Source organism: Mus pahari, chromosome 20, assembly GCF_900095145.1.
Source record: "Mus pahari chromosome 20, PAHARI_EIJ_v1.1, whole genome shotgun sequence".
NCBI classification, from domain to species: Eukaryota; Metazoa; Chordata; class Mammalia; order Rodentia; family Muridae; genus Mus; species Mus pahari.
Genome location: NC_034609.1, coordinates 29,472,406 through 29,486,974, shown reverse-complemented (window position 1 = coordinate 29,486,974; position 14,569 = coordinate 29,472,406). Strand labels below are relative to the sequence as shown.

The window sequence follows — 14,569 nt, the reverse complement described above, 5'->3', positions numbered from 1 at the left end:
AAAAAAAAAAACAAAAAAACAAAAACCACAACTGTGTTAAATAAGATAGCTGAGTGTGGTGTCTTATAGTAGTCTCAAAGGCTAAAGCAGGAGGAATATCTCCATTCTGAGGCTAGCCTGGGCTACATGGCCAGTTCTAAGCTGGCCTGTTACACATAGTGAAACACTGTCTCAATAAAATCCAAAAGCAAAAAGTTTTACTTTTTCATATGATTTCCACCATAATGGGAAACAAATATTCTTAAGAAAATGACCACTGAATATGGTGGCACATGGCCTCCAATACCAGCACTTGGAAGATGAGGCGGCAGACCAGGCAGAACTAGACTCTAAGAAATGATAAGAAAAAACAAAAGGCAGGGGAGCATTTTAAAGTCGGCTTCTGGTAAGACTGTTTATGCTTACCTTTGGGAATTCCAACTACAAATCCAACTACAAACTTGTTTCCTACAAATTCACTCAAACAAGTTGTTTGTTTTTTTTTTTTTTTCAATTTCCATAACCTAAGTGCAACTCAATGCCATCTGCTCCATAAACCCCATTTTTCTATTTTATATATAAAATTCATGACAATTTAGTTTGCCTAGTAATAGTTGTTTGAGCTATGTGTCTCATCTGTTTCCCAATTTTCATCAGGAGCCGGAGACTGCATCAGTTATACACTACCCACTGAGTATCCACTAGTATCTTCGACCTAAGGCTGATTCAAATAATGCTAATGGAACTGGAAATGAACACAGTCAACTCTTAGCTATTATATTTATCACGTTGAAAACAGCATACGGAGGCTGAAAAGGAACTTAAAGGTATTGTACTTCCTAGAGATTCAATGCAACGCTGAGAAAACAATGTATTAGACCTCGAAATACTATGAAAAATTTTAAGTAACTCACTTAATGCTGGAGAGAATAAACAGGAATACTCTTATCCATCTTCGTTTTCTAAGTTCTCTTGCATATGTAACAGGGAAGCTGAACTTAATGATCCACACTATTCCAAACCAGGTCACAGGAGAGAGTTAAGTCCCCCGTCATCATCCTGTTTCTATTTACTGACTGGTTTGACCCGCAAGCATTATGGTGTCCAGCTTTCCCAACCTAAGATATCTTTTAAAACATCTTTTTTTTTTTTAAAAGCCTTCTAGAACATTCTAGGAGAACTGTATTTTTAAAAAGCAACATATCTTGGTTTTTTGTTTTTGTTTTTTAAATCTCCAGAAACACTTTGCCAAGCCAAACAATCCAGTTTTCAGAAAGGTCCGTTATAGTATACTTGAATATAAATTTGCACAAGTGGCCGCTAACTCGAACGTGTTGGTCTCCTGGCAAAGTAGATTTTTTTTTTTTAAAAGTGGAATCTGAAAAGGGTCCTACACTACAAGAACACGCATCTTTCAAATTAAGAATTTTTTACAAATAGCCTAAAGACGGTCAAGTGCGCTTACACTTCTCGGGGACATTTCCTCCGCACCACGCTGGCACAACTACGACAACCAGAAACCTCTTAGGGCTTTGGCCCCAACAACCTCTGCCTCCAAAGCCCGGGCGTCCGCCGGCCACTGGCCTCTCGGAGTCGAGTTCCCTACTAGTTCGCTCGCAGCCAAGATACTTCCACGTCGCCCCGAACCACACGCCTCCTCCTCCTCCTCAAATTAAATCGGGCTTTCCTCGCCACCCGGTCGCACCAGGGGGACCGAGGGGAAGGCGAGCTGGCGGGAGCGCGGCGAGGGCACGCTCCACCGTCCCGGCCGGCCCGGCACCCACCTGCAGGCCGCGAGACCTGGGACACCGCCGCTGGTGCCCCGTCCTCGCCGAAGACGAGTTTGAAGTCGAGCTCGTCGTGGGCGCCACAGTTTGCAGTAGTCATCGGCGTGGCCCGGGGTGCAGCGCCTCCTCCTTAGGCGGCCGCGGCGGCTCCTCAGCGCCGCTTCATTCTGGGCCGCGCCGGCCAGGAGGTCGCGGCTCCGCTGCAAACTTTCCGGGCGGGGCCCGTGAGGCCGAGCGTTCCGTTCCGACCTAGAAAGCCGGCCAAGCGCCCCGCCGCACCGGGAGCCGTCACCGCCGCCGGTCGAGGGTGCCTCACAGCCACGGGTCGCCTCCACCAAGGCTCCCCGCCCCCCNCCCCCACAGTCGCCGCCACTGCCGCCACCGCCGCCGGCGCGCTCCCGCGCCCTGCAGCGCGCCCCGCCCCGCCCCTCGCCGCGCTCCCGCCCGACGGGGCAGCCCATAGGCCGCTGGCTCCGCTGACAGCCACGGGCCCCGCCTCCTCGCCGGCCTATCGCGTGAGTCCTCTGCCAGGAGGAAGTCACGTGAGCAAGAAGGAGCCCCGGAGCCCTGCTCCCTCTCGGAAGTTGTAGTTAAAAGTCTCTCTCTTCCGCAGTTTCTAAACCAAGACCAGAGTAGGGCCAATAGCGCGGTCTAATTAGATTGGGAACCCACGTAGGCCAATTGGAGGCTATCCTTTTCCCCCTCATTGGGCGGAACTCACGTCGAGGAAGTGGGTAGCAGAGCGCCAGGGGTATAGGTGTCCGGATATTTGGCCCCACAGAGGTACTTTTCACTTATGGCTGAGTTTTGAGTGGATGCGTTCGTTAGACCACTTCAAAAGTTACCAGTCACCCCTGCATCCCTCCATACCAACTTCGATGGCGTAACTTGGAGACGGCCAGGGATTGGATCGAGCTTCCGGGTAGGTTAGGGTGGAGCTGAAGAAAACCTTGCGAGACGAGTCTGGAGTTGATTCAGATCCACCCTTCTGGGGTGGGGCTCTGCCTCAGTGGCTGTGTCTTTGTCCCCTTTAGCCGGCCCAGAGTTGATACCGTGCATTCTAGCTAGGCCTCACCTAAATCAGAGGGGCCAGGTCTGGTGCTGGAAGTTGAGCAGACACAGAGAAAAAAGTCCCCTTCTTGACTTCTGCATCTTAGTACATAACCGTGAGACTAAAGCATTGTGACACCCGAGCAAGGAAAGTCCACATATAGGAAGTGACGCTGTCAAAAAGCACCCGCTTTCAATCTTGGCTCCATTTCAAAGAGTCTGCCTTCCCCGATGAGACATGAGATGGCCCAAGACACCATCCCTTGGAGTCTGGGGACTCAGTCTTGTTTACTTAGCGCATGATTAAGAGAAGGAGTTGGGAGAAGACAGGGACCACCTCCCCCACGACAGCAAGTCTCCTACTACTCACAAAAGCCCCTGGGAGAATGGAGCAAACACAAGCTCCTTGCAAAGATCTCTGCATCTCAGGGATTCCTGGGCTACTAAGTGAGCCCCAGGGGGAGCCCAGCTAAGCCTAGGGTCAGAAGAGCAAGGAGTGTTCTGAGCTCGAGCGCCATTCAGCTTGGACTGGTTTATTCCTGCTCAGGACTTTACCAGTGCTTACGAGGGACATAGAGATACGGAGATAGTCTCCCTTCAGGGTTGAGAGAGGAACAGCAGATATATAATTACAGTGCAAAGAGATTAGAGCTGTGATAGCAGCTCTGAGGACATTGAACACCCACCCACACGCTACAGGATTAGTAGAAACTGGAGATCCAAGCAAAAGCTTGTTCCATAGAAGGACCAATGGGCAGAAGCCAAAGGTGATGTTGTATGAGTGGGCAGGGTCACTGTGTGATGCTAAGCGGGAGAATATAATAGTCACTTCTATATAGAACACTTGGCTAAGGGCATTAAGAGCTGCAAGGAAGAGGAAGCAGTCAGGCTTAGAGGCACATGGCTGCAGTCCCAGCACTCACATGGCAGAGGCCAAGGATCAGGGGCTCATCATCATCTTATATAGTGAGTGTGAGGACAGCCTAGGGACACGGGATCCTGCCTCAAAACAAAGAGTGAAGGACTTAAAAGTGAAGGAAGTGGGTTAAAAAAAAATACTTCACAACAAGCTATCCTGTCTTCAGAGGGGCTAACCTAGAAAGCTTGAATCGGAAGCTAGGAGACCAAAGACTACATCTGGCCTGCAGCAGAGACAGACTATAGGCTTACCAACTAGTTCCCATGGTCCCACTATCCCATAAGGTCCCCAAAATCTAGCCAGCTTACTTCCCCGTTCCCATACAACTTAAAGCAACTTCAGCTCCAGTCTGTAGGTGCATGCTTGTAATTTAGATTGAGAGCGAGGACCCAGTCTCCCTCCCCTCCCCAGTTGTGACTTCACCTGAGCCAGGTGAATTGGGCTAAAGTAGAAGCCGAAGAACTGGAGAGACAGAGCACTTGCTGTTCTTCCAGAGGATCTGGATTTGGTTCCCAACTGACATGGTGACTCACAACCATCTGTAACTCCCAGGGTGTCTGGTGCCGCCTTCTGGCTTTATATAGGCACAAGGCATACATATAATACACATATAGTACACATTTATACAAGCAGGCAAAACGTTCATGTACATAAAGTCAGAATAAATCTTTTTAAAAAAATAAAAATATAAATCTGACCAGGGAGGCAGAATGTAGACCATGGCCTGTCAATTCCTAAACTTCCTAAGGCACCATAGAAAAATCCACCCGTTTATTAAATGTTCAGCAATACATCTTTTTCCCCCAGACATTGAGTACTGGAGACTATCTAGAAAAGGGTCAGGCAGCAGGAAAGGCTTCTGGTTTAGGTGTTAAAGGCTCAGCAGAGGGAAGAACCAGTTGTAGGAAATGAGTTACCATTTTGGTAAGAAAGGCAGCATGAACTGTGTTGGGCAAGAGGAAGAGAAGGGGAGAGGGAAGGGGGGAGAAAGAAAGCCAGGGAAGAACACAGCAAATAGACGCCTATAGGCCATGAAGGTCCCACCACCACCACACAGACACACACACACAGACACACACACACAGACACACAGACACACACACACACACACACACACACACACACACACACACGACACTCCCCCAATATGCATACTCCTTTCACTGCTTCCCCAGCTAGTGCCGAGGTTTTTTTCCCCCAAAGCTCTGGCTCACCATCTACTCCAACTGCAGATCTCTCAGGGGAGCCTGGTGGGAAGTAGAGTAGAACCTCAGAGTAGACAGAGACCATCAGGGTCTCTACAGACCCTTTCCCCCTCCTGTGTAAATGATGGCCCAGGCTTGAGAATCAAGAGACGCTTTCTTGAGTCTCTACTGCTGAGGCTTCTTCTATGCCTCAGGACCATGTAGTGGTACAGCTTAGCACAGCCCCGTCGTCCCTTGTTTCATATTAGGGAAAACCAGGAACCTTCAAATTTAGAAATTCTTTCTCTCTGTGCCATATACCCTTTCTCTGCCCACCACACACACACACACACACACACACACACACACACACACACACACACACCTTCCAAGCTCTTAGTTTACTGTGCCTGCTCTCTACCTCCATGCCAATGCTTGCCATAGAGAAACAGACTATCTGAAGCAGCTCCAGTTTGGATGGATAAGTTAGAACCAGCCAATTCTAACCTCAAAACATTAGCTGCTGAAGTCAGCACAGAGAACTGAGAAGCCAGGCCATCACCCTGTCTTCTCCTGCTGGACTAGAGCTTTGCCCTTGATCCAGGGCGCAGTTTCCAAGACCAGAGTCCTGAGAGGAGCAGCACGCGGGTGGACTTAAGCCTGTGGAGGTCTCGGCTTCAGATTCCTCCTTATCTTTCCCCACGACAAGCTTCTTTCTGTAACTTTGTAATTGCCACCAACGTCTCCAACCTTCCTCCTCCTCATGGAACATAAAACCATGTATTCTAGGCAAAGTGTGCTGGTACGTGTTTGTAAGCACAGCACGTGGGGGCAGCTGCAAGTTGGAAGCCAGCCTGGTCTACATAGCAAGCAAGTTTCAGGCCAGCCAGGGTTACATAACAAAACTCCACCACAGAATAAAAACAATTGTCACTGGGGACGTAGGTCCCTTACAAGAATGCCTGCCTGGCACTCACCAACCTCTGGATTCAATCCCCAACATAACATAAAACCATAAGTCAGAGGAGGTTTTAAGAAGAAAACTTTGCTAAGGGGCTAGTGAGACAGCACTTGCCACCCAAGCCTGATGAGCTGAGTTTGATCCCTGGGAACCACATAGTGATGGAAGGAGAGGAATGATTTTCCAAACTCACCCTCTGATATCCAGATGCCTCCCCTAACAGAGTAATCAATAAACAATAAATACATATAGTTCAAGGCTAGCTCAGACTGCACAAGAAACTATCTCAAGACAAAAGAGAACCAAAAGACCCCCATAAGACAGGCTAAGGAGCTGGGCATGGTGGCGCACGCCTTTAATCCCAGCACTTGGGAGGCAGAGGCAGGTGAATTTCTGAGTTCGAGGCCAGCCTGGTCTACAGAGTGAGTTCCAGGACAGCCAGGGCTACACAGAGAAACCCTGTTTCGAAAAACCAAAAAGAAAAAGAGAGAGAGAGAGAGAAAGGGGGGGGGGGGCTAAGGAGAACACTGCAATCAAGGGTATGGATGGGTGGGTACTGCTACTTCTCTCCCAGGGTGGGGTTGGGAACTCCTAGTTCTATTCTGAGGGTAGACATGAAGAGACAATGCCTTCAGGCTTGACTAGGGCTTTCAGTCAGTCCCAGATCTTGGGCAGGTCGCTGAGTCCAAAGCAGACATCATGCAGCTATGCTAATGAACAAATTGTTCAAGGACTCGGACCAACATGTTCACTGTTCACTGAGGATCTTTGCCACCTATGCCCCATCACTGGAAACATACGAACCAGCCCCTCCTCAGCTGGCTACAAGCCTCTCCCCAGGGTCCTCAGAGCTCCTCCCACTCACCTCAATGCCACCTGCATCTTAGTAGCACCCATTTCTCTGCTTCCTGAATCAGGAAAATGAATCTGACCTTGCCAGGGAAGGAGCTGCCCCGGAAAAACCACACTAGTGAGAAAAAGAGGTTTGATATCAATCCCCATGGCCACTTAGACTGCACTTGATGCTCTGTACCCCAGATCCTGTTCGAGCATGCCTGGGAGAAGGGGGTCCTCTGGGAGCCTTGGTCTTCCTATTCCATCCCAAGTACAAGAAAGGGTAACGGGGGAGTTTTCAAGACAAGTTTAGGAGAAACACACAAACCTAGATATGAACTTTCAGGCTGAGGTCAGACCAGGACTATCTTCCTCCTTAGTGGGGCCCCAACTCTGACAGCAGTAGAGTCAAGAGTTAAGGCAGTCTCTCAGCAAGCAGACACACACAGCCACAGAGTACTGCATCACAGGCCAGCCTCACACATGCAGAAGACTGAGCCCACTAAGGGGCAGATGACTAGAAGTGAGTTACCCACTGTCAAAAGGCAAGGGCTTGGAGAGGCCTCTGGGAGTGAGGTAACTTGGTAACTTTATCTGAACAAAGAAGAGGTAGTGTGGGTGGTGATGGAAGAGACAAAGCCTAAACCACTAAGCCTTCGATTCAGAGACATGCAGGGTCAGGGGGCTGCAAGTGGCCGCAAAGCCATGAGGCTGTCCTCAGGGGACTTGTGGGAAAGAAAGGTTCAGTCTAGAGGGGAATCCTCCCCCCATATACCCTGGCAATAGGAAGGTCACACACCCTGTTTACAGCAGAGGAAGCGGGGGTGGGGCAGGGCAGGGACCTTTGGTCGGGCCACCCCTCCCAGCAGGGGAGTGGGGAGGCCCCAATAAATGTGTGGGAGCTATTTGTTTGCTTCTCACTGCCAGGAGGAAATTAAAGAGAATCTACCACTTCCTTTCACCTCAAGTGGGACTGGGGGGTGCGGGGGAGAGAGAGAGAGCTATGACTGCTACATTTGACAAAAACCAAATTGCCATGAAGTGTTCCCTGCCCTGAGCAGGCACTTCATCAGGTCTGAGTTCAAATTAGCTGTAAGGCATAAAGGAGACTCCTGGCCCTTACCCTCCAAGTCCACTAGGCTTGCATTAGCCCTTTATGGGGTATCTGATACTCTTGATCTTTCTGAGCTTACACAGACCTCTCATCAGGAAAGTCAACTGAAGATTAACACCTCATTAAAATGGTTTTCTTGGTCCTTACCTGCTTTCATCAAAATCCAGTGGAGGGCTGGTGAGATGGCTCAGCGGGTAAGAGCACCTGACTGTTCTTCCAAAGGTGCAGAGTTCAAATCCCAGCAACCACATGGTGGCTCACAGCCATCCTTAACGAGATCTGACTCCCTCTTCTGGGGTGTCTGAGGATAGCTACAGTGTACTTACATATAATAAATAAATAAATCTTTAAAAAAAAAATCCAGTGGACCCCAAAGATCCACTCATTCCCTACATGTAAGAGATATACTCTGGGAAGCTCCAGCCCTGCACAGAGGGTAGAAGTAGAAAAATTATGTCAGGATGTAAGGTTGAAGCAGTTGGCCTTAGGTGAGAGTCTTTATTGCACGGTATCAATGTCAAGTTGGAAGTGAGGCCTAAAAACCTCATTTTCAAAGAAACATTCAGGTCACTGGGAACTTGGCTTGGCCATCAGACATATGAGAGACAGTATTACCCTTGGACATTTCTTGGCACTTGTTTCAGACTGATGACCTGGGCCAAGGCCTCTAGGTTTGTATGTCAAGGGCAATCAAACTTTCCAAGGGCACCTGGTTTAGGTCCTGGCACCAATCACCCCTTCACATCAGTCCCACACACTGTCAACCAGAGCAGGAGTCAGCAGCCTTCCAGAAGATTCTCTTCACTACTTTCCAAGGTTACAAATGGCTTCTTGCATATCTCCCCAGGTAGTGCTGGCTCCTGAACTCTTGGGTCCCCAGGGTCTTGGTCAGGGGCCTCTCGCTTGCGCTTGTTCAAGGAGGGGTTCTCCTCACCCAGCCGACCCTCAGGGAGGCCCTGGCTCCTAAGACACACAATTGCTGCAGTCTGCTCCGCCAGTTTCTTGGACTTGTCCCTGGGTAAATGAAGCAACGATTAATGAAGGAAGTCAACAGTAGGACTATAGCCTTGAGGCCCTGAGCCTACAAATACTTTGAAGAGCTTCTGATAAAGCTGCTAAGATGGGTCATCACTGGGTGCTCTCACACACAACACAGCCAAGTCTCACAGATCCAGAACAGACTTGGATCCCCACACTAACAGTCTCATACCATCTGAGGAGCACTTACCACAAAGTGGACTGGTACTTTTGTTCCGCAACAGTGACAACAGAGCAGAACATGCGATCTATAGGTCGCTGAACCTGGTGAAGAGAGCAAAGGAAACAGAAGACTGCCCACCTGCGTCATCACATGCTGAACACACAGATGAAAGAAGACTTCTCTCACCCTCACCCCCCACCCCACCTTGGATTTTTCGAGACAGGGTTTTACTGTGTAGCCCTGGCTGTCCTGGACCTCATTTTGTAGACCAGGCTGGCCTCAAAGTTGGAGCTTCACCTGCTTCCTCCTGAGTGCTGGAACTAAAAGCGTGCACCACAACTGCTGGGCTAGAACTTCTAACTTAAGTCAAACAGAGGCTCCCTGATCACATGCTCCGCCCATGGGAAAGTACCTGCTGTATATTTCAGGGGAAAGGGGCAGTTATGCAAATTGACGATGATATCGAGTGTATCAGTGAGTTCTGTCACTGAACTAAACAAAGGGCCATTATCTGCACTTTACTATGGGGCCTCTGCCTACTGACTTCTATGTGGGCCAGTTCCCAGCAGAAAGAAGTTCACCAGATGGCAAAAGACTGAGAAGAAACAAGTGTGGGGGCAATAAAGGCACATCTGGCGGAGGGATCAGGCGGTGTGGCTGGAGTAGAGAGGAATAGATGAAATAGGGAAGTATTTGGGGGTGGGTCTTGAGTTCCGGGGAGCTGGTAACTTCAACAAGAGACGGAGAGGTTAGATTTGTTTTCCAAAAGTCACTCTGGTAAAAGGGACACAAGGCCCAGAAGGCCAGTAGGAAAGAAAGACCAGCCATGGGGATCAAAGGAAGGAAAGCAAGAGTATCTATCTCAGGGTTTCCACCCCAGGGTCCCTATACGTGGGCATGATTTTGTGGCCCACTGGCTGAAGCCCAACCCAAAGATATATGTGCCAGAATTGGATGACAACCCAAGGTGGGAGATTAGGGGCTATCAGCAATTGACCCTACTACTAGCAACTTATGCACATCTATAGGCAGCAAGTTCAGATGCTACCCAGGCAGCCTGGCACTGAGGATGAGCTGTGAGGGTACTACAGGCATGGTAGCAGGGTAGGAGGCACTGGGGTTGGATGCTAGACAGGCAATAGCCAGAAAAACTCACTGTTTCATACACAGGTTGTGGCAACTTCTCTCTCCGACACCATTCCAGCAGGCACATCTTGGGAGTGACCTGGGGTGGATATGCTCTCCTAGGAGAAGGAGGAGAGACAGTCAGGGCCTATTTGCCATTTCTATCCTAGGACTTAGCAAGAACCACCAATCAGCCACTGGTAGGTGCTATAGGAACTGGAGAAACTGAGATATCAGGCTGCTGCCCAAGGCTCTTGCACCCACTCCCTTCCTGTTCTACCTGCAGGTGCATCCTAAGTTTTAATCTAAAGGAAAGAAGGGCTTCTCCATACTTAACATAATAATGAGTGCATGTATGTGAGAACTCCCAATTCTCTAAGTGGCAGGCTGAAAACTGCCTTCAACAGCCAGGGAAGAAGGTTTGCTTGGCCTTTCAAAGCCAGATCTGAGGGACTGGATGGAGGTAGGAGGTGACCACACAGTGGGCTTAGTGCTCTAGCTTAGTGCCCACTGTGATTCTATCTGCTGAGTGTCAGGGTTATTTGCTACAGACACAATAAACTTTGGCTTCAGAGTCTGTCTGTGACAGGGAGAGAGGGACCTGTTCCAACTTCCACTGGGAGCTCCCTTTGGCATATGACTGCCCAACAGCTGTCCAGTTAACCCCACCACAAGCCCTTGCCAGACAAGACTGGCTCCTGGTCTGGGATTTGGAGACTGGAGTAGGCTCAGACCCAGATGGCAGGGGACAAGAATGAGGGCACCACTCAAAGCTGAGTCACAATGGAAGGCAAGAATCAGACTGGATCTACCTCTGCCTAGAGAGTGCCCACTGGCCGGGTGAGGGGCGGGGTATGAGCAGGGATACAGAGCCAAGGAAAGCCAAGAGCTTCAGGGGGAAAAGCACAGATTCTGAGGAACAGAAAGACCCATCTCCCTGTCCCAAGTTGTAGAAGGAAATGGGTCAGGAAAAAAGTGGAATTCAATTCTGTCTGACTGTCTTAGAAAAGTATGTCCCCAGCAGTGCTGCCTGAGCTTCGGGGACTGGCTTCTTCCGGAAAGCACCTTCTCTTTGAGGGCAAGGAGTTCAGGTCATCAAAAGCTACATGGTAAGTTTAAGGTCAGTCTGGGCTACATGAAATTGTGCCTTAAATACAATCCTTGAGGTGGCACAGGCCTGACTCCTAGGGCTCTAGAGTCTGAGGCAAGTGGATCTCTGTGAGTTCAAAGTCACCCTGGTCTACATAATGAGTTCCAGGACAGCATGGGTATGTAGAGAGATCTTGTCTCAAAATGAAACAAACAAACACTAATTAAAAGCACCTTCTTGGAAAACTGAAAACTAAGACCAAGTATCCATACTAAGGAGACCTATGGTCCCTAAGCTTGACATTATCCACATACAACAGCCACTAAAACCCCGAGGCAACTTGCTCTGGAATATACTGGAAACCTACCGGTCAAACCTGATAGCCATTTTAATGATGCCAGAGGTATCTTCAGCTGGCTCCTCAACAGCCTCTGGAGTCCTGGCCAGGAGGTCAGCTCGCCGAGCATCGAGCTCCCGAATGGTCTTCTCATAGAAGGCACCAAGGCCAAAGGCCTCACTATAGAGAAGGAGGTAGGGCAGGATAGAAACCTTAGTAGAACAGAATCCAGGGAACTGCAGGAGACCAAGAAACTTCTATACCACATATCTCAAAACTCTACCAGGGTCTGATCATCAGAAGATACTGTTTACACACCCTGACATCTGCCTAAACTGCAAAGTATTGGATGAATTTGAAATTTTGAGAAGGAGGTTGGGCTAGGTAAAAAAGGATTGCAGAGGTTACCCCCCACCAGCAGCACGACTATTCTCAGCTCTTTCCCAGTGATGGCCACACAGGCGGATGTCTCCAATGAGCCAGCACAGGAGCGCTGACCTGCACTGGAATGGACATACTATCATCTTCATGTGGGCCCAGGGAGGAAAAGACAAAGGCTGAGGACGGATTGATTCCTCGCTGCCCATGGTTACCATGGACCTCAGTCTGAACCTCACAAGGCTCCAGAGTTACATTCTCTTCTGGAGGTCACAAAACACTCCTGCTGAGCTGCTTGACTGTTATGGGACAGAGGCAGAATCAGCAGTACAGGCCAGGGATAGAAGGCGGCTTCTGGAAGAGCTTTCCCTTCTAAAACCTCCCCTCCACATGGGTCGCTGAAGGCGAGCAGGATCCAGAGAGTCTTAGAGGAAGGAGGATGCACACAGCCAATGTTCGGAGAAGAGGCCTTTAAGACAGAGGACTCAAGCGTGAATTATGGTGACAGTAGACAGGAGGCTGAAAGAGCTGAAGGAGGCTAAGTTGCCAAAGGCCTCCAGGTGTTTACCTTGTGATTTAAAGCTACAGGATCACAGGAACCAAGGCACGGCCTCCCTGACTAGTATAAAGCACCCCCCCCCATCCCATCTCTGCCCCCTACCCCACCCCTGTTTTTTGTTTTTTGGTTTTTTTTTTTGTTTGTTTTGTTTTTTTCAAGACAGGGTTTTTCTGTATAGCCCTGGCTGTCCTGGAACTCACTTTGTAGACCAGGCTGGCCTTGAACTCAGAGATCTACCTGTCTCTGTCTCCCAAGTGCTGGGATTAAAGGCGTGGCCACCACTGCTCAGAAAGCCTCATCTCTATTGACCATTTTTGTTTGTTTGTTTGTTTGTTTGTTTGTTAGCCTGGCATGCAAAAGGCCCATTAATAGAAACACAACTTCTTCAGGAATTCCCAGGCCTGTCTCTTGCCTTCCTCCAGGAGTGCAGGACAGCCTGACTGTACAGAGAGACCCTGTCTTAAAACAAACAAATAAATAAAAACAAAACAACAGCCGGGCCTGGTGGCGCAGGCCTTTAATCCCAGCACTCGGGAGGCAGAGGCAGGCGGATTTCTGAGTTCGAGGCTAGCCTGGTCTACCAGGTTGAGTTCCAGGACAGCCAGGGCTACACGGAGAAACCCTGTCTCGAAAAACCAAAAAAAAAAAAAAAAAACCAACAACAAAAAAAGCAGAAACAGAAAACGCCTTCTTGGGAAGCTGAGAACTGAAAACAAGCGCTCACACTTAAGGAGGCCTGTGGTCCTTAAGCTTGACACTGTCCACCATGGTCCCTAAGCTTGATACTGTCCTAATCTAGCAATGCCCTAGTTACCAATACTGCTACTAAAATAGTGGAAGAATGGAAGGTTTCAAAGCTGTGAAAGTACTCTCTTCTACAAAGCAAAGCCGCACTACCACCCCACTCCCACACATACACATCCCTGGTCCCTCAGCAAAATCTTAGGGATCAGGGTCAAGTCTGGGTCAAGTCTGCAAGAACAGCTAGATAGACCACTGTACTCTTACCAAATTTCCTGGGAAGACTGGGCAGCATGAAGCAGTCTTCCCTGAGGTGATTCCAGCTGTTCCCGCAGCATTTGGCACAAGCAGTACTTGGTGTTGGTGTAGTGGTTATCATACTGCACCGCCTGAGAGGAGAGCTAACATGAGCCCACCGGCTACCAGCACATGCTGCAGTGGCCTCCCAGGGGAAGGAGAGGGGCCCTAAGAGGGCATTAGAAGTGAGCTTTTTAAAGTGTGCCTGTGTGACCTGCCCCCATATAAGAACTGCCTCCACCCTGCTATCTGTTCCTCCTGCTGTCATACAAAGTGTAAGGGTCAAACTAAGGCTCATGCCTACTTAGCCACCCCGACTGAGGGATAAGTATAAGAACCAAGCCATGCTTTAGGCACCACAGGCTACCACAGGGAAGCAGATGCTGAGCAGCTTCCAGGGCAGGGAGAGCAACACAGAAAACTTTGGCAGGGGAAATCTAGCCCTAGGACTGGAGTAAGATTTCTATTTTCTATTCCTTACAACCAGGACCAACCATATCTTCACAAACCTCTCTTCAACTTCCCCTACATGGGTGGGGCACAATCCCATCTACTAAGCATGTTCATACACATTATTTATCAATTTGAATGTCTATAAAAAGATAGGTACAGCGGTTACCTTACTCTACATCCTGAGAAGTGAGGCCCGGGGAAGCCAGATGACTTCCCAGAGATAATACTCTGGATGCTCACCCAGCTAGGGGCAGGGCAGGGTAGCAGCAGTAGGTCAAGGCTTTGTAGACAGGCCTACAGAAGCACTCATCCCCCCACACACACCCCCAGACACACACACACACACACACTGTTATAGCATCCCACTTTAGGCCTGCTTTCAGTACCTAGGAAAGAGCCATGGCATGCGCAGAACAGATGGAATAAGTGGGTGAGTCCCAGCCAGGGGCAGGACCGTGATACAGCTTGTCTAGCCCAGAAAGTACCTGATCAGACTAGAAGCGTCCATGCTGATGCTGGAGGGCATTCCCTCTCTCCGTGACAACACACCCTGATCAGAC

General features: G+C 49.4%; 2 protein-coding genes across 9 annotated transcripts in view; both read right to left on the bottom strand.

Annotated features, from left to right (window-relative positions):
* Positions 1–2,125, bottom strand: part of Nfatc3 (nuclear factor of activated T cells 3) — a 69,328-nt gene extending 67,203 nt beyond the window's left edge. For 2 of the 4 annotated variants that reach the window (XM_021219969.1, XM_021219968.1), the window contains exon 1: positions 1,764–2,125. In XM_021219969.1, coding sequence (XP_021075628.1) covers positions 1,764–1,866 — 103 coding nt within the window. In that variant the 5' untranslated portion in view covers positions 1,867–2,125. The remainder of the gene's footprint in view (positions 1–1,763) is intronic. The other 2 variants (XM_029532438.1, XM_029532439.1) reach the window with 1 other exon arrangement.
* A 6,184-nt stretch (positions 2,126–8,309) lies between these two features.
* The window catches only part of Dus2 (dihydrouridine synthase 2), a 41,962-nt gene continuing 35,702 nt past the window's right edge, over positions 8,310–14,569 (bottom strand). For all 5 annotated transcript variants that reach the window (XM_021220055.1, XM_021220053.1, XM_029532647.1 and 2 more), the window contains 5 exons: positions 13,527–13,648; positions 11,612–11,761; positions 10,186–10,273; positions 9,057–9,130; positions 8,310–8,842 (listed from right to left, as the gene is read on the bottom strand). In XM_021220055.1, the coding sequence (XP_021075714.1) occupies positions 8,605–8,842; positions 9,057–9,130; positions 10,186–10,273; positions 11,612–11,761; positions 13,527–13,648 (672 nt within the window). In that variant the 3' untranslated portion in view covers positions 8,310–8,604. The remainder of the gene's footprint in view (positions 8,843–9,056; positions 9,131–10,185; positions 10,274–11,611; positions 11,762–13,526; positions 13,649–14,569) is intronic.